The sequence below is a fragment of the Hypomesus nipponensis genome, chromosome 22 (assembly GCF_054491055.1).
Source record: "Hypomesus nipponensis isolate SF chromosome 22, ASM5449105v1, whole genome shotgun sequence".
NCBI lineage: Eukaryota > Metazoa > Chordata > Actinopteri > Osmeriformes > Osmeridae > Hypomesus > Hypomesus nipponensis.
Genome location: NC_140382.1, coordinates 12,912,713 through 12,931,412, shown reverse-complemented (window position 1 = coordinate 12,931,412; position 18,700 = coordinate 12,912,713). Strand labels below are relative to the sequence as shown.

Sequence of the window (18,700 nt, the reverse complement as noted above, 5' to 3'; positions counted from 1 at the left end):
TACAGTGTTATCGTGTTATATTCAAATTATATAATCATAAACCAACAACAATGGATGATTAGTTTTTTACTCTACACTTTTAAATTTAACAGAGGTTTTGCCCTTAGCAACGGCGGAAGTTTTGTATTTTGCGCCATCTAGTGTGCAGAGCCTATTTTTCCGCAGTACTTTCCAATTACCACTAGATGGTAGTGTTAGCCATGGTTTACGGTCGTCCTTTCCTGACGTGGCAATGTGCAGTCACTGTATTTTTCTGAGGATGTAACCCATAATTATGCCTGAGAGGGTGTTCTTTTACCCTTTGGGTGGTCATGATCTCACATACACAAAGGATATAAAAGAGAGAGAAGGAAAGAGCGGCGACTGGGAATGCTCCCTTTTTCTCTTCCTACCTCTGTCTCTCTCCGTCTCCTTCATTCTCTCACACACACCAACTTCAGTTCCCTCCCCTCCTCCTTAACTCGAAATGAGGTTGTCCAGGAGACAGGGAGCCTCCCACGCTGCTCTCCCCGCCTCACAGTGCTCTGTGTCTGGGTAAAGGTTGAGGCAAGAGGGGGGCAAGGAGTCACAAACCTCCAAGGCAATTCGTCACTCGGAACTCAGGAGTCATCTTTAAACCCATGCTACATTGAGACCATAATGGTACCATTATCTCTATCAATCACACATGTATGTAGAATTGTGATTTAGTGATTAGTGATCATTGTGATACATTGCATTACATCAACAGTGTTGAGCTTGTTAACATTCAAATATGTCTTCATAGGCTTGGCTGACAATGGTAATTTATCTCAGTCATGGAAGATGGAATGTCAAGAGCAACAAAAGAACATGAACAGACCTAATCAGTGGCTCACCCCAGACTTTAACAAGACTGGGTTGAGGAGATGAGAATAGTCTTTTGTGTCTTTCCCCATGTGGACTTTCATGGTAGGTGTGATGGCAGCAGTGTCACTCTGACACAGATGCACATGACAGCAGATGAGTCACCGATATTACACAGATATGATGTGATTCAGGGCTAGTGGATCTATGTGTGTCTGGAAAAAGGGGACATCATTACTGTAAGCCGTAATTTCATTATTTTGGAGGTCTTAATCTGTGTGTGACCCTATCAGTGATTGAAGATGTAAGTGTTTAAACAGTAACCAACAAGGACCAGGCTTTGGGGACATTTTGTACAGGTCTAGTCTTTTTTTCTTTTTTTTTCTCTTTCTTTTTTCTCATATTTCTCTTTTTGTGTATTTATCCCTCTCTCTCTCTCTCTCTCTCTCTCTCTCTCTCTCTCTCTCTCTCTCTCTCTCTCTCTTCCTCTTTGTTATGCTTCAAATCATGCCCCCATGTATGACCCCCCCTCTCACACTGAAGTGTCTGTCTTCCTGGCTGTGTGTGTGTGATAGAGATTGGTTTTAATTACAAAGGCTTGTTAAAGTATCTAAGTTATCCTGCTTAAGCTCTACCATGTGTGGGAGAAAAGTCAACAGCCAATTATTTGTGCTAATGTGTTTATTTTGCAGGCTGATTTACCATAGTGCTGAGGGGGCGCGAGGGAAAGGGGGGGAGAAGAGAGGAGAGAGGGAAAGGAGAGGAAGCATAACTCATGATAAACGTGTTGTTGAGGGAGAATGAGTTACAGTATTAACGATAGTGAATCTATACATCACATATGTATATTCTACGTGTTACCTTTGTTCATGTGTGCGCACACCTGAGCACTAGAATTGGTCTGAGATTAATAAAGTCAATTGGGTTGAACTGATTGAGTTTGGGCGTATAATTCCTGGCATTCTTTGGATAGTTTCATGTGGTTTTCAAAGGGGTCTCTCCTATAGGAAAAATAGTTTCACAGCTGATTGCCAATGAAACTTTGTGTGTGTGTTGCTGCCTTCCAGCCAATCATACATGTGGACCCAGAACACCAATAAAGTTGTTTTTCACTAGTGGAAAACTCTCTCTCTCTCTCTCTCTCTCTCTCTCTCTCTCTCTCTCTCTCTCTCTCTCTCTCTCTCTCTCTCTCTCTCTCTCTCTCTCTCTCTCTCTCCCCTTCTTCATCTCCTTCAACTCTCCATGCTTATCTTTCTCTCTGTTTTCTTCACCACTTGACGGATATATAGCAGATTCTCTTCAGCAGATAGTGGAGGACATCGGCAATATGAGAAAGAAAGGGGGGGGGGGGGGGTAGAACAGGAGGGAGTTGGGTTGAACGGTGAGGCTGCCAGAGAAGAGGGTGAAGAAAGCAAAGGAGGAAAAATTGAGTGGTAAGAAGAAGAGTGTTCTGTGGGAGTCTCACCTTGGGACCCAGGTGCAGCTGGGAGATAAGGACTTCCTTCTCGCTCTCTCTCTCTCTCTCTCTCTCTGTCTCTCTCTCTGTCTCTCTCTCTTTCCAGTTTCAGTTTTTCTCCCTGCTCTCACTGGTCATTTGACTATCAGACCATAGTCTTCATGTAGCTCCATGCAAAACTAATAAAGCTTTATTTTCATTTTCTAATGACACAAAACTAAATTAAATTAGTCAGTCAAAAGAGAAAAGATTTGGTTTGAGATAGAATGATCTGGTCCAAGAATTTTAATTGTGGTTTCACTTAAACCCACACAACCTCAAATAATCTCTGCCATGGAGTCTGTGTTGGACGGAGAAAGGTTATAAAGTGAAACCTGAAATTCATCTGACAGGGTTTCAGTAAACTACAGTTCTGTGAGTCCTGCCCCTTTCTCTTCTTTTTTGTTCAGCAGATGACTCATGCTTTCTGTCTGCCTCACTCGGGGTTTCACATCTCTGTCTCTCTCTTTTTCTCCCCATCTCTCCTTCTCCCCCCCCCCCCCCCTCTCTCTCTCTCTGGAATTCTGAATAATTTAACACGTTCTCCTTGTGTGTGGGAGTTTATACAGTGTTTCGCAAACCCCAAAGCTTTTCTCAAAAGCCTAAAATCTTTATTTATTTGGTTGTGCCAAAAAACAGGTCATTTGCATGGTCAGTACTTGGTCAGTACTCTTGTGAAAACAAAGTTTGCGTTTGTTTTCCAGACAGTAATCCCACTTTAGAGCTAAGAAGAAACAAGCAGAAGGAAGCTGTACTGAATTTACTGTACTGTATTTCCCCACTTAGTGACAAGCCATTCAGAGGCTTAACCACGTACCTGGGAAGAGGTGCTTGAAAAGATGGTCTGTGTTTTGGGTCTGAGAGGGTAGAAGATTGAAGAGTAGAAAAGTAGAAAATGGATGAAAGAAATATCAAAATTCAGGTTCTGTCCTGTCACGTAACTTCCTGCCCTGTTTTTGCTTCAGCTGATGTTGATAATTCCATCACACTGTCATAACTATACACTCATCAATTTGGGTCTCCATTACATAACAACAATGCATCAGCATTGGCAAAAGATACATGCGTGCACATCAAAACACATACTGTATGCTGGTGATATTGTTTTGCTGGTCGCTTCCAGTAGCTTTTATTCTGGTATCTACATCTGTCATAAAACAACAGTGTGTTGCTGTTTCCCATGTTTTTCGACTCCTCTCTCACCTCTCTCGTTTCTCCTCCTTGCTCTGTCCCCCATTTCCCTCCTCCATCCCTTCCTCTGTTTGGGCCCGTCTTCTGGTGTTGAGGTGAGTGTGTTGTTTTTTTATACTGGTCAACTGTTCCTTTACAATGTGTGAAGACCTCATGAGGAAGTAAAGCCTGGAACCAGTATAACGCGCCGGTGACAGGTTTACAGTAAAATACCCCTCTATGTTCTTAATAAATTATTAATAAATTAACGCCTCGTACGATGCCTATTCCAAGCAACACTTACACTGGCTTAGTGTGTTGATACAGCCAAGGTTATCACTTTATATCACCATCGGCCATTTCCTGGTACTGTAAACTTTACTGCATAGGGTCAGCCTAACGCTGTCAGGTGACGTTTGTGTATGTGTGTGTAGTATTGATAGTAGGCAATAAAAATATGCCACCTTTGAGAAGCGTTGAGCTAGATCGAACTAATGAACTTGAAACTGAGGCAGATAAGGAGCAGATTGCAGTGACAACACAACATGGACAGGACTACTGGTTCATCTGTACATGTTGATGAAAGAAAATGATGGATAGGGATGGAAGGAGCGGAGAGAACGATAGAGAGAGAGATGGAGGGAAGGGAAGAGGGGTTTGTGTGATCCCATGGCAAAAGAAGAAGATGAAAAGTACTCTCTCTCACACACTTTCTCTTTCACACGCTCTTCAACTCTCTTATCCTTTTCTTGACACGCCATCTATTTTTTCTCTCTTTATTCAACATTATTTTTTCTTTTCCCTCCTTTTTTGTGATTTCTTTTTTAACTGCGTCTCTCGTCCCCCCTCTCTCTGTCTTTCTCTCTCCCTCCCTCTCTCTTTTTGTGTGTGAGTGAATGTGTGTGTGTGTGAGGCAGGAGAGCGTGGGTGGTGGTGTGTATAAATAGTCCTCTGGCCTCATGAGTGAGAGGGCGCCGCATCTGTAATTCAACGCCAACGCAGACCCTCACATGCCCAGACACACTCACCCACTCACACTCACACCCTCCGCCCCCCACAACACACTCTTCCTATAGCAATGACTCACATGATTGGGGAGACCGACTGACAAAAAAAAACACTGGCACGTTATCTATCTCCATATCGCATCAGCCATGCGGATGGTGATGTTGATGATAATGCAATAACCATGCGCTAAGTGATTTCATATTTTTAGATGTAAAATGGAAGAGTTTATTGCATTTGATGCACTGCATGCATGCCTACATGGCCACACACACGTATCAGCATGTGAAATGAACATAACATTTCTATGGTGCCCTCTCTGTGTAGCCAAGATGGTAAAGATGACTTTAGGTTCAAAGAGGGCTGAAATAAATTATAGTCATGGGAGCCCCACAGTGCTACCCACCGAAAATTGGTGTTGCCATGGAGATTGTGTATTTTCTTTTCTTCTTTCATAGACTCACCTTGTGGATGCATGTGTGAGATGTGTGTGTGTGTGTGTGTGTTTGTGACTGAGTGAGTGAGTGAGTGAGAGACTGTTAACGTCCTTAAGATGGCATAACCAGTATAACAATAGGGTTAGAGTGTTCTCTATTATATCATAATTCTGTTTCAGGAAGGCTTTTTATTAGGCTCAGGGAAAGGCTATTATCTCTACACCTTTAATTCAAATAAAAATGTTCATACATGAATATTTCATTTTGCTATAAAATAAAATGTTTTTAAAAACATATTTTTGGAAGCCTCTCTTTGAGCGTTGTGGAGAATGTGTGGTGGGTCGGTGGAGAAAGAATAGACATGCCAACACAGATACTAGAGCATGTGTTCAGCCTTGCCACAAGTTTGCTCAACCCGGAGAGAAAGAGAGAGAGAGAGAGAGAGAGAGAGAGAGAGAGAGAGAGAGAGAGAGAGAGAGAGAGAGAGAGAGAGAGAGAGAGGGAGAGAGAGAGAGAGAGAGAGAGAGATCATTCACATATAGCTTGTCAAGTTCAACAAACTGCATTCATAGCCATTGAATAGTCAAACTCTGTACCTACAGCATATCTGAGATTTTCCCCTTGGAATTATGTGCGTGCATATGGTTCAAAACGTCACATGCGAACTACGGTTTGCACGTGCTCCGCCATTGAGTTCAAAGCGCGAGGAACGGGGCTCACTGCGCATGACCATAGGAAACCAACGTTCTGAGAAGTCGTCTTCGGCTTTTCATTCTGGAGTGAACATTAGTGGTATGTGGCCAGAAGACGTGTAAACACGAGACCGTTGGCAATGACGCTCGTCAGAGTAGCAAGTCAGTTATAGTGACGCGTGCGTAATGGTCCACAACAAGAGGCAAGCGCGCGACTAATTTCAGCACACTGGACAGCTCTCTGGTTTCTTGTCCATCCATAAGTCATCAACTCGACCTCCAGGAATTGTTTAGTTAAGAACTAGTTTGCCGCCAAAATGAGTAATGGTTCTCGCCCTTGTGATCTGCTCCAGTACTACGCACAAGGAGTTGGTAACTTCGTTTGAAAGAGATGAACCTCACGGACATCCTACTGGAAGCTTTCATTGTCGTGATCGCAGTTGTGTCGTTGTTTTCGAACTTGTTGGTGCTGCTATGTTTCTCCCAGAGTGCAGAGGTTCGAGCTCAAGTGCCAGGAATCTTTATCCTCAACCTTTCCTTTTCCAACATCCTCACATCCATTTTAAACATGCCAGCTACATTTCTGGGACTTGCCACAAAGGAGAGTCCGTTTGGACACTACTTTTGTCGGGCTGTAAGCTTCGTGGACACTTTTCTCACCTCAAACGCGATGTTGAGCATGGCTGCGCTCAGCATCGACAGGTGGATAGCGGTGGTTTTTCCGCTCACTTACGCCAGCAAAATGCGCTTCAGGGACGCGTTAGTGATAGTGGTATATTCCTGGCTACAGTCCCTCGCCTTCTCCCTCTCGGCTCTGTTGATGTCATGGGGAGGCTACAGCGACACTTACGCTTCGTGCACCATATTCCTTAGCGGAGGTCAGAGTGGCGAGGCGGAGTTTGCCGCGTTTGCCGTTTTCACCGTGGTTTTCCACGCTACCAGTTTTGTACTCTGTCTCTGCGTTCTCTGCTTTACGTACCTAAAGGTTTTGAGAGTGGCGCGGTTCCACTGCAAGAGGATAGACGTGATTACCGTGCAAACTCTCTTATTACTGGTTGACATTCATCCAAGGTAAAATAAATAAATAAAAACCCTATCCATCAATAGGATATCACCCCCTGCCTGTCTCACTTACAAGCGCAGTCTAATAGCCTATATGTATTGCTGTGTTACAGTGTGAAACAGAGGTGCCTTTTGGAACAGAAGAGGAGAAAACAACGAGCCACCAAGAAAATCTGCATTTTCATTGGGTCTTATGTTCTTTGCTACGCACCCTATGTCATAACAAGGTGAAATGGTTGTCTTTGGCTAAGCGACATAAATTTACATTTATTCATTTAGATCAATAGGTAGGATACCCTATGTTTTGGTTACACGCTCAGCCTTAGACTTGTGTTCATATAGCCTAGAAATTGGATGATAAATTAGAATGTTCGATAGAAAATGATAACATCGTTTTTAAAGTGTATTAGACTCTGAATTTCAATATGCAGGTTGATGGAGCTGTTGCCTCACGTACGCATCGACCGCCGGTGGGGCATCGCGACCAAGTGCCTGTCCTACGGCAAAGGCGCGTGCGACCCGTTTGTCTACTCGCTCCTGAGGCAGCAATACAGGAAAGTCCTCGTTAACATCACCCACCGGGTTCTAAGGAGGGACCAGTATCCGTCTCCCGGGCAGAGCACAAGCAGCACCTTCGACACGGACAACGAAGGCAACATACCCCAACCCATACAATTAGGCTACATGAAGCAGGTTCACAACTTCAGACCCACACATGACAAATAACAATGTAGCACCGCGAAATGTGTAGGTCTAGGGTGTGCACTGGGAATTACCTTTTTGTTTACAAGATTTTGCAAGGGCTTTTTTATGTTGTGTGAGATTTAATCTGGTTATGTGGACTTTAAACAGGACAAATTTCCCTTGGATTAAAGGGATGCCAATGGCCTATGATTTGTAAAGTCGTCACTTGTTTGTATTGTAATAAAGCGTGTGCATACACGTGTTGTGCTATTGTCGCTAATGTATCGCTTAATTTGTTTATTGTTTGCAAAAATACCTAAACGCAACCCATATGAATCACTCAAAGTAAAGAAAAGGTAGGCTAAGCAGCATTTGCAGAAAAACGTCATGGACTTCCTGGGAGCCACGTTCCAAAAACGTGCTCCCCCACTCGCGACAGGAGTGAAATATGATAGCAGCTGTGTATTCGCGGTAGGCTATCCCACATTTGTGCGGACTGCACTTATTTGGTTTAGGGATGCAACATACCCACAAAGAGAGGGAAGATTAGCCTACTAAGCTGGAAGGCTCCTCACTTCATCTGAGTGAATCGTTTCTCCGAAGGCAATTTAACTGCCACATCACAATGGACAAGGATAACTCAAAGAGTTTGGCAGTTTTCATACTCTTGCAGATTTGGGCAACAAGTTGGTGCGCCCCTCCAAGATTTTGTGAGCCAGGAGACGAGATTTTGGGTAAAGTTTTGTTCAGTAGACCAATCTGAAATGTTTCATATTGCAACATAACCAACAACACTGCCATTATGAAATTGACCACCTTGGCTGTAGATGTACTAGGAGTGAACTGTTTCTTATGCTAGTGGTATGCTAATGTTCTTTGTTAAAACGACCAGCCATCAAAAAAAGAAAACATTGCAGAAACACTGTTGTTGAGAGTTAACAATTTCTTATGCACAGTTATGTCAGTAACTAAATTGATTCTGTATCGATGTCGTCTCAATATCATTGACTCTGCTGCCCTCTTGTGGTATATTGATTGTTAATCTTAACCACGTGCGGTAGTTCTATGATGGAGGCTTTTCATTTCTCTGTTTCTTACAGGACGATGCAGCAACAGTCCACCCGAAGAAGAACAACGTAGGTACACCAAAATGACAAATACACTCTAAATAATATTTTAGCAATCTAGAACGAGTATTGTTTGTATACAATTTATCTATGAGGTTTACTCTTGGCTGTTGTCTTGGCCTGTTGACCTGAAAAAACTGCAAAGGTCATAACCCCTGCCCCAGGCCACTAGCTCAGTTAGGATTTGCAATTCTAAGTTACAACAAGATGGAACTAGCCTTTGCTGAGTCTATGTTTGAGAAAGAGAGAAAGAGAAGTAAAAGGTTAGAAAGTTCACCATGTACTCTTATCAGATACCCAAGATCAAATCTCCCCCTTCTATGTTTGGCCTCAGGCTTGTTCTTCTTGCTGTGACTCAGTACAGAGATTTATTAGGCTGTCTGTCGTATAACCTATAACACTGTCTTCCTCACAGCCAAATGCACAGAGATGAACCTGGGATACTGTAATGACATGGAATACTCCAGGTGGGTGACTCTAAAGAACCAGCCATTTTAATCCTCTATCATCACTATCTTTCTTTCTTCCTCTTTCACTATCCTACACACTATATTTAGCCTGAGAAGCATTCTCCTTAAAATATATAATCACATTTACATTCAATAACGATGGCAATCCAATGTGACCTATTGAAAAAAAATCTAACAAATCCAATGTTCCAGCACCATGTACCCCAACATCCTGGGTCACCGTACACGCCTGGAGGCGGAGTCAGGCGCAGAGTACCTCCTCCTCAGCGTCATCCACGGCCTCCTGAACGGCGAGTGTTCTCCAGATATTCGCCTCCTCGGCTGCTCGGTGCTCGCCCCGCGTTGCCAAGGCGACCGGCTGATCAAGCCCTGCCGCAGCACATGCGAGGCCGTCCGGAAGGGGTGTAACCACGCCTTCGAGGGCATTGACATGGCCTGGCCCTACTTCCTGGATTGTGACCGCTTCTTTGCCAGCGACCAGGAGGGGTGCCACGACCCACTGATGGGGCTGAGAGGTAGGTGTCATGAGCTTGTCTTGTCTGTGGCGGTGAGTCATGAAGTGTCGGATGTCTGTTATTTTAGTTTTGTGTCTGGTTATGTCGGTTGTCATGATTTACATATACATTTAGTCATTTAGCAGACACTCTTATCCAGAGCGACTTACAGTAGTACAGGGACATTCCCCCGAGGCAAGTAGGGTGAAGTACCTTGCCCAAGGACACAACGTCATTTGGCATGGCCAGGAATCGAACCAACAACCTTCTGATTAATAGCCCGACTCCCTAACCGCTCAGCCATCTGACTTCCCATGATGTATCTGGTGTTTGTGTTATCTTCTGATCAATGACCTCTCTTCTCTCTCTTGCTTGTTCTGTGTCCCCCCCTCCACCCCCCCTCCAGCGAGACAAGACCTGGCTCTCTCCAACCTCTCCCCAGAGGAGCCATCCACCATCATCCAGTTCACCTACCACTCCAACGCCCAGATGTACAGTGTGCTAAAGAAGACGGCCGCCAAGTGCAGCCAGATCTCGCATGTCTACAGCATCGGACGCAGCACGGAGGGCAAAGACCTGCTGGTCATTGAGTTTACCGACAACCCTGGACAACACAAGCTACGTGAGTAGGCGTCAAAGAAATGTGTGACCTTTTGTTGAAGGTAGGATTCTTTCTTTTTTTTCTTTTTTTCTGTCAAGCCCTTCCCTTCTACTTCTCTTCACCCTCGCCTCATCCCCTTACCTTTTTCTTGTTCTCCCCACCTCTTCTATCTCTCTCTTTCCCTCCCTTACTCCCCTCGCTCCCTCCCCCGCTCCTTCCTCCCCTGCTCCTTTCTCCCCTGCTCCTTCCTCCCCTGCTCCTTCCTAACCTTACCAGTGAAGCCTGAGATCAAGCTGGTGGGGAACATGCATGGGAACGAGGTTCTGGGTCGTCAGCTGCTCTTATATCTGGCCCAGTACCTGTGTTCAGAGTACCTTCTGGGAAACCAGAGGATCCAGACCCTCATCAACTCCACCCGGATCCACATCCTGGCATCCATGAACCCAGACGGGTACGAGTTGGCTGCCTCTGAGGTAGAGGATAACAGGGACCCGGACAGCACAGGAAACAGCAACCAGGAAGTAAATACTGTCGCTACGGTCGGCTGTCGCTCAACACTAACAGTGATGACTGGGGTTAAACGCCGTCGCCGATGCTGAGGGGGTTTGTTGCTAATATAATAATACAGGCTTGGGTCAGTGAACACAGTATGTCGTAACAATGTAAAAAGCTATAGCTACTTTGGAGGCATTTCCTACATTTTTGTTTGTACACCGAAATCAATGGGAAAATGTTTGAAGTGACACACCAGATCAAAATCAAGCATACCTCATACTTGATTACTTGATATGGTCGCAAATGCGAAAAGAAAGTTTCACACTATTGCGGAAACTGCTTCTATCTATTCTATGTTTATACAGTATTTGGCCCAGGCCTGGCTTTGAGGTTGATTTCTTAACAGCTGTTCCAGGATCAGATCCCTAAGGTTGGTTGAGCTGTGCAGGATTGTAAGGGAGACAGGAGATCTGACACTGGATTAGCCATTAGGAAGTAAAACATCTGTCTGACTTTTTCCTTGGTGTTTAGTGTCCTTAATGACTGCTCTGGGATCAAGTGGTTTAGGTACATTAACTCTGTTAATGTTGTTTAGAGTGTTCAAGTGAATAATGTCTGGTTTATATTCAACTATAATACTTAGTCTAAGGGAAAGCTATAAATTAATACGTTTGGGTAACTTGACCAGTCGGAACTCAAAATGAAGGAACAGGGCAATTTAAAGGATTTTTTCTTTGAGTTTTTTGTTTTGAGTTATGCCAACTAAATACACGGAAAATTTGAAGCTGAGCTGATCCTAGTTCAGTCATTAAGGGCAAGAAGTAACCAACTGGTGCACTGAGTTTTCAGACCCTTCCTATTTTCACCTGTCCATCACCTTTCTGAGATTTCTCATTGGTCCAGGCAAGTTGTCTGGGATAACACTTGATAAGCATCAATTAACTGAATGATTGCATCAGCAAGGTTGTGACGTCTTCCTATGGTCAAACTCCTATTATTCTCCTCTCTCTTAACTTGGGAAGCATGTGGGGTTAAAGCCTGTCTAAACGAGTAGCGAACAGTATTTACTGGATTCATTCTATACATTTTTCCCTCTTTTTTAGACCTTGATCTCTCTTGATCTAAATGCTAGTTTGTTGATACACAGCTAAATAAGTGTTAACAAAGACCCCATGTGTACATTTATGCCAGCACTTTATATTTTATATATATCAGATACTTTCTTCAACATAACTGCATCTCCATCACCACCATACCTCCATCCTAACCATCACACTGTAAAATCATGATAACGTAAGCCCTTCCGTTACCCATGATGTCAACTTACTCAGGGTCATCTACTTAATGGGTGGACCAACGGTCGAACCAATGCCCAGAACATCGACCTGAATCGGAACTTTCCAGACCTTACCTCGGGACTGTACCGCAACCGCCGCAGCAGGCACTTCCGCACTGACCACATCGCTATCCCTGACTCCTACTGGTTTGGAAAGGCAAGACTCTCAGCTTTTCTGTTTAATTTATTTACACAAGAAGAAAAGATCCAACCTTTTCATAATGGCTTAAGTGACCCTCTAGACCCTAGGATTATTACCAGCTATTTAGTATCTATAAATGATTATGTTTGCTACAAATATTGAAGGCATCATATGGGGTCAGATGGTTGAGTGGTTAGGGAATCGGGCTATTAATCGGAAGGTTGCCGGCTGTGCTAAATGACGTTGTGGCCTTGGGCAAGGCACTTCACCCTACTTGCCTCGGGGGAATGTCCCCGTACTTACTGTAAGTCACTCTGGATAAGAGCGTCTGCTAAATGACTAAATGTAAAATATATTTTACTTTTGAATTGAAAGAAAATAATTCCTTGACCCTAGGTGGCGCCAGAGACCTATGCTGTTATGAAGTGGATCAGGTCCCTTCCTTTTGTCCAGTCAGCCAGCCTCCATGGGGGCGAGCTGGTGGTCTCCTACCCCTTCGACTTCTCTCGACATCCTCTGGAAGAGCGCATGTTTTCCCCAACTGCTGACGAACAGGTGGAAGGGGGATAGATCTAGTCATGGAAATAGACCAAAGAGAGATTGAACCCAAACACATTGTTTCACTCTTTTCCTCCTCTCCCCTCTCATTTGTCACTCTCTCCCAACTTTCCTTCTTTCTTGTCCAGGCCTTTAAGCAGCTTGCCCGTACCTATGCCGACGCCCACACCAGCATGGCCGACAACAACACAGAGAGGTGCGGGGCCTCCTTCTACCGGACCGGAGGCATAATCAATGGAGCCATGTGGTACAGCTTCGCTGGTGGTGAGTTACCGCACACTACAAGGGCCCAACTATGAAGTAAATCAATTACACCCCAATTACTTTGGTCTCTGTTTTACTCACTTATTGATTTATCCAACCTCTCCAGGTATGTCAGATTTCAATTACCTTCACACCAACTGTTTCGAGATCACAGTGGAGCTGGGCTGTGACAAGTTCCCCTCAGAGGAAGAGTTGTACCCAGAATGGCTTCGCAACAAGGAAGCCCTGCTCAGTTTCATGGAGTCGGTGGGTCTGCCCTGAGAAACCACACTGGGATTGGGGGCCATTTTGGGTCCTTTGACCATTGTGTAGATATGATGGCAGGCGTAGTACTCAACTCCATGTTTTCTGATATGTACTGTTTGTTGCTTTCTTGTCGATCTATAATTAACAACATTTGACTATTACTACTAAGTACTCTTGATTCATTTATTTTATGCTCATTCCTTTTTTTTCTTGTCTCCCTCTTCCTTTCTTTGCATACAGGTGCACAGAGGGATAAAAGGAGTGGTGAGGGATGAGGACGGGAATGGAATAAAGGGGGCCTCCATCTCTGTTAAGGGAATCAGGCATGACATCACAACAGGTATTATCATCCTAAATCAGTAGTCATGATTAGCGCGAGGATCAGCATGGGGATGAAAAATGATCTCACATTCTTTCTGTGCTTCCTCTCTGCTCCCGCCTTCCTCACTTTCTCGTGCATTGTCTGCTTCCCTCCTCTCACCCACACCCTTCACACCTCTTTCCTGTCTTCTTCATCCTGATCCCGTGCTCTTTCTCCCCATTCATCCCTCCGGTCTTCCTTCCCAGCGGAGGATGGGGACTATTGGAGACTGCTCAGCTCAGGGACATACATCCTGTCTGCCACGGCCAAGGGCTTCTCCAAGGTCAGCAAGCGGATCCACCTGCCCCATCACATGATCAAGGCAGGAGTAGTGAACTTCGTGCTAAAAAAGGTGCACATTAAATCCAATAGTATTTTGCTTTGTTTATTTGTATTTTCAAGTCAAAGAATTTGTTAAGTGCGCAATGTACTGTGGATAATTTTATATATATTGTTGTTGATACTAACTATATTTAATTTATGTTGACTAATTCTATGTATTCTTTTCTACTCAAAACCATTCCTCCTTTGGGTGACACACACACCCACGCACACATCTTTGCAGGTCCCAGTCGAGCCTGATTTGGAAGACCACTTCTTCCCCACCACCGACACATGGGAGCGCTTTGATCCCTACAACCAGTTTGAACGCTACACCCAGACAGAGCTGGGCGAGGGGGGGGTGGAGAGGCAGGAGAAGCCATGGTGGTGGAACTACTTCACCCAGCCAGGCATGCCCACCCCTACCTGGCTCCTACGCAACTTCTAACAATCTACAAACCCTCCCTCTTCCTAACTACATCATAGCCCTAGATTGCTAACCCAACTATCCACATGAATTATATCCAAATGTAAGAGGAACCTTTTTGAATCTAGACATTTATTCAAGAATCTAGTTCTAGATTTGGATGAAAGTTCTGGATCTATTAGAACAGCAGTGGTTCATGCTAGCCAAACCAAGTCATTTGCAATATTCTGAATGTATGAACATTGGTGCGATTGCTAATTGGATGCAGATAAACTGAAGGATCAGTCATGTTTAATGCAATTTGTGTGCCTGTCCCCAATGTGTTTTATTTTTATTTTTTACTTTTTCAAATTGAGGGTAGCTGCATTGGAAACTTGTCACGGTGAGGATTTTTTGTTCTTTTATTTCACATACTCAGGCAGCTGTTGACTATAGATTTTTGGCACATTCTTTAAACGTGTATTAAAGGACATAAGTAATGAGAGTTGAGTATTGTGTGTCTGACCCTATTACCTATTGCGTATAATGAAATGTGCTACTTTTGAACTCCCCCCCCCCCCCCCCCGAGTTGTCAATAAAGTGTTTCTCCGCCAGATAGCGCCAGAGTACAGTAAAACTAAACAAACAACGTTTAAGATCAATAACACCACGGCTTCTTGACACTGGTCAGGGCCAAAATCCCAATATGTACTTAATTGAAGTGCATTTTGGAGAAACCAGGTGTGTCCGAAGTAATTATTCACAATTGAATTCCATCAAGGATGTTGTTGAATTAGGCTGCTATGGAAATGTGTTCTAGAACATTTCATTATTATTTACCAACAAGCTTTATGTGGTGAAGGTGACGAAAAAAGTATTTTTACTTCGTTGGTAAGTGATGAGTTTCCTTGTTTTTCAACATATGCATCCACGTTTTTTGTCCTCGAATACAATCAGAACTGGACACAAACCATCCAACCATTTAACAGACTCTGCAGAGAAGGCAAGTTTATTTTTAAACCGCGGGATATCAGAATTGACCAGTAGGCCTACAGTAGACTAGCTTTAAACTATTTGTTTATATCTCGTCGTAGCCAACTATTTAAACACCTGCAATATTGTTAAAATATTATAGCGTTGTGTACAAAAGCAAGTGACAGATCGCATTTTATCTTTTACCACAGACCGGCACCTAAGTAGCACCCTTGACCATTGAACTAATACGTGGACTAGTCACTGTATCCATAACCTTTTTCATAATTACAGCAATGTAGGTTAGTTATCATGTAACTCTATTATTGGCGGAAGGGGGTATACATGGGAGTTTATAGCCTACCATAAACCCGTAATAATGCACCATAATCACAGATGTTGCTGTGTTAAATAGGATTGGCATTCACGGATCCCCTTTTGTTCTGTTCTGCTGTATCAAAACCTAGATCTCTCTGAAGGGTTAGGGGGTGGGCTTATATTGAAAGGTTATCAATACTAACCTGTCATTATTAGGCTTCATCTAGCACAGTCATTCTAGTTTAGTATTGCGGTCACACTCTCCTTGCAAACTAGTTCAGTGTCTAGGCCATGAAAGTATGGCACTCTAGGCCTATGCATCACCAACAATACACAGTAAAACTGTAGTGCAGCGTCTAAATCTCTGTCAAGCTGAAAGACTGTTTGACCTTTAATCTCTTGTTGGTTGTAGGGAGGTCCATATCACTGCTAATGCTTTATCGGATCACCCTCATCCAGACCATAACAAATGGCTTTTATTGAACTAACTTGGGAGAGTGGGCTACATGCTAGCAATGCTCACTGGTGCCATGGCTACAGCCATGGGTTGTTGGGGTTTCTGTTAGTAGGACTAAGAATATGAACATTTAGACAAAGGAAAAGTATGATGGAAAAATGATGGAGCAACCTGTCATTCTAAAAACGTTTTCCCCTCCTTTTAACTTATTTTCTTTGTCTCAGTCTATTGGATATCCAAGACAGAGTTCCCAGTTGACTCTGTCTCATCTCCCCATCTTGTTCCTGGAGTTAGTTTCTTCTTCGTGCGACCCCCCCCCCCCCCACACACACACACACACACACACACACACACACACACACACACACTCACACATTCCATTTTCAGTGTAGTCACTTTCAATCTGAGTGTGTCAGTTTCTCTAACATAACACTTTTTAACACTCTGCATATATAATGCAAATGAAAGCCATTTTAGTCTGAGTCTTACTCAGCTCTTCTGCCCGCCTCTCCTGCGCTCAGTGCCTTCTGCCATCCCAGTCCCCTAGCTACCATCACTCTCTCCTCGCCTCTCTTCGTCTCTCTCTTTGTGTCTCTCTTCGTCTCTCTCTTTAGTCTCTCTCTTCGTCTCTCTCTTCGTCTCTCTTTTTTTTATCAGTCTCTCTTCCTTTCATTTATATCTCTCTCTAGTGTCTGGGAATGCATGAAATCCCTCACAGTGCAAGCTGCTAGCTCTCTTCCCCTGTCTCTCTCTCTATCCCTCTCTTTCTCTCATTCTGTGTAGCAGTTGTGTGTTGTAGCCGCCATGCCCCGGGAGGAGAGGCCTGCTCAATGTGGCATAGATAATTTGTTTGCTTTGCAATTATTTTACGTCAGTGGAGACAAATTGATTCATACGGCACAGGGAAAAAAAACACACGGTGTCACAGAGGAGAGAGAGAGAGAGAGAGAGAGAGAGAGAGAGAGAGAGAGAGAGAGAGAGAGAGAGAGAGAGAGAGAGAGAGAGAGAGAGAGAGAGAGAGAGAGCGAGGGACAGGGACAGAGACAGAGACAGAGTCATTCTTTCACATACTTTTCTATGTTTGCCTGTGTGGCAAATATGGTATCAGGAGGGGTTTGATGTTTTATACTAGCCTTATGGTTGTGTTGTGCTTTAATAGATCTAAAGTATTTACCAATGTCTCAAAAGTATTTATTTGCCCTTGTCAGCACTAGGTTGAAATGGTGTTTTGTTCCCACATTCTGAATACTTTTCTGAATTTAAACGTCTCGGTTGCCCTCAAGGGATTAGGCATGACTGTTGTTACTGACATTAATGTGATATGACATGCACACATGCTTGAGTATTTATTAATATAATTGTTTTGCTTTTCCAGATAAGCTTTGCGATACAAGAAATGACGTTGACTATCTCAGCAACAAACACAAATATCTTACCCAATCAGAACTTTGGGCTCCAGGTAGTGCACACACTTTGGATTTGAATTTACCTAACCTACAGACAAGGCAGGAGAGGACAAAAGTGCAAAAAGGAATCAAGAAATGAACTCAATATAATGTGAAAATGTAAAAGGGAAGGTTGATTTGGGGTTGGGGACTGACATACAGGCCTACACCACACAGACACACACACAGACACACACACACAGACACACAGACACACACACACAGACACACACACAGACACACACAGACACAGGGGGAGACAGGGTTAGGGCCTGGGGGCTCCCAGTTTGCTCCCAAGGTGTTACTGACACAGCGATGTAGAGAGGTCACTCTCCTTCCCCCCCCCCCCTCATTCCCTCACTCAGTAGAGCTCCACAGGTTGACCTGTCTCTCTCGCTCTCTGGATCCCCACACCGCCCCCACTCTTGTGAGTTGGTTCAAAGGTCACCAATTACTCTGAGCGTGGCTGAGAAGGTTGGTCTAGGCCCTGCCCTGTGGGCTGCCATGCTGAATTAGTGTCAGGGGGAGATGGCAGGTAGGTGAGCCGGGGCCGGTCAGACGGAGACTTCATGCTGGACTACCTCTCCCTCACGCACTCCAAAACCACCAGCCAGAAGTAAGGCATTAATAACCTGTCTTGGCGAGACTAGGATTAGATAGGCTAGGCTAGGCTAGGCTTGGATTAGGCATACTAATTCCTGTACTAGGTGTAAATGACCTTAAAGGTAATCAAAAGGAATCAAAACGTTTATTGTAACTTTAATGTTCTTTGTATGGATTGAATGTATTTGTTGCATCAATTAACTTCACTTTGAAGATGGAGTTTTTTGTCTAAACATTGATTGGGGGTTCTATGGGAAATCAGCAAATTAGATCTAAGATCTAATCGATCCTGCACTTGGGCTACCCAAGTAAAACTAACGGCAGTTGGTGCATGGTTTCAAGATGGCAGGGCTTGTGGCACTGCTTAAACTGTTGGAACTTTTCAGTTCTTACGATGTGTCGGTGGTTGGGAAGTCTTACGAGATGCCTAACCCATAATAAGGGCTCATCAAAAGAGCGTTTTGTAGGTTACTCACTGCAAATATCATATCAAATATCAAAAGTAAATAGGAGTCAAAGGCTCTGGATTCAGTGCCAACAAGTCTGCTCATCCCTACACATCATCCAGACCCAGCCTCAGCTTGAACAGAGACAGGCCGCTGATGGCTGCTGGCTATTTCGGGTTTGGCCAGCACCTGAATAGGCAAATCCCAGTGTTTGTGATTGAGCATGCCTAGTCAGAGCGTGTGGTAATTAGAAAATCAGCACTTGTTC

General features: G+C 44.0%; 2 protein-coding genes across 2 annotated transcripts; both read left to right on the top strand.

The window, feature by feature from the left end:
* Nucleotides 1-5,724: 5,724 nt before the first annotated feature.
* Nucleotides 5,725-7,652, top strand: gpr78a (G protein-coupled receptor 78a). Its single transcript, XM_084687463.1, has 3 exons — nucleotides 5,725-6,695; nucleotides 6,800-6,913; nucleotides 7,118-7,652. The coding sequence occupies exons 1-3, from the start codon at nucleotides 6,016-6,018 to the stop codon at nucleotides 7,410-7,412; spliced, it is 1,089 nt and encodes a 362-aa protein (XP_084543589.1). The 5' UTR covers nucleotides 5,725-6,015; the 3' UTR covers nucleotides 7,413-7,652.
* A 128-nt stretch (nucleotides 7,653-7,780) lies between these two features.
* cpz (carboxypeptidase Z) lies at nucleotides 7,781-14,696 on the top strand. The gene is made up of 13 exons (XM_084687462.1): nucleotides 7,781-8,104; nucleotides 8,471-8,506; nucleotides 8,913-8,964; nucleotides 9,160-9,482; nucleotides 9,868-10,083; nucleotides 10,339-10,583; nucleotides 11,889-12,050; nucleotides 12,432-12,590; nucleotides 12,722-12,857; nucleotides 12,964-13,103; nucleotides 13,344-13,443; nucleotides 13,671-13,816; nucleotides 14,030-14,696. Exons 1-13 carry the CDS (start codon nucleotides 7,996-7,998, stop codon nucleotides 14,231-14,233), a joined length of 2,028 nt encoding a protein of 675 aa, XP_084543588.1. The 5' UTR covers nucleotides 7,781-7,995; the 3' UTR covers nucleotides 14,234-14,696.
* Nucleotides 14,697-18,700: the final 4,004 nt, after the last annotated feature.

Bases quoted from the DNA above. Each gene is read 5' to 3' on its own strand.
- gpr78a (XM_084687463.1), top strand. From the start codon at position 6,016: ATGAACCTCACGGACATCCTACTGGAAGCTTTCATTGTCGTGATCGCA. The intron at 6,696-6,799 runs GTAAAATAAATA...GCTGTGTTACAG, and splicing joins CTGGTTGACATTCATCCAAG to TGTGAAACAGAGGTGCCTTT. The intron at 6,914-7,117 runs GTGAAATGGTTG...TTCAATATGCAG, and splicing joins GCACCCTATGTCATAACAAG to GTTGATGGAGCTGTTGCCTC.
- cpz (XM_084687462.1), top strand. From the start codon at position 7,996: ATGGACAAGGATAACTCAAAGAGTTTGGCAGTTTTCATACTCTTGCAG. The intron at 8,105-8,470 runs GTAAAGTTTTGT...TGTTTCTTACAG, and splicing joins GCCAGGAGACGAGATTTTGG to GACGATGCAGCAACAGTCCA. The intron at 9,483-9,867 runs GTAGGTGTCATG...CCCCCCCTCCAG, and splicing joins CCCACTGATGGGGCTGAGAG to CGAGACAAGACCTGGCTCTC.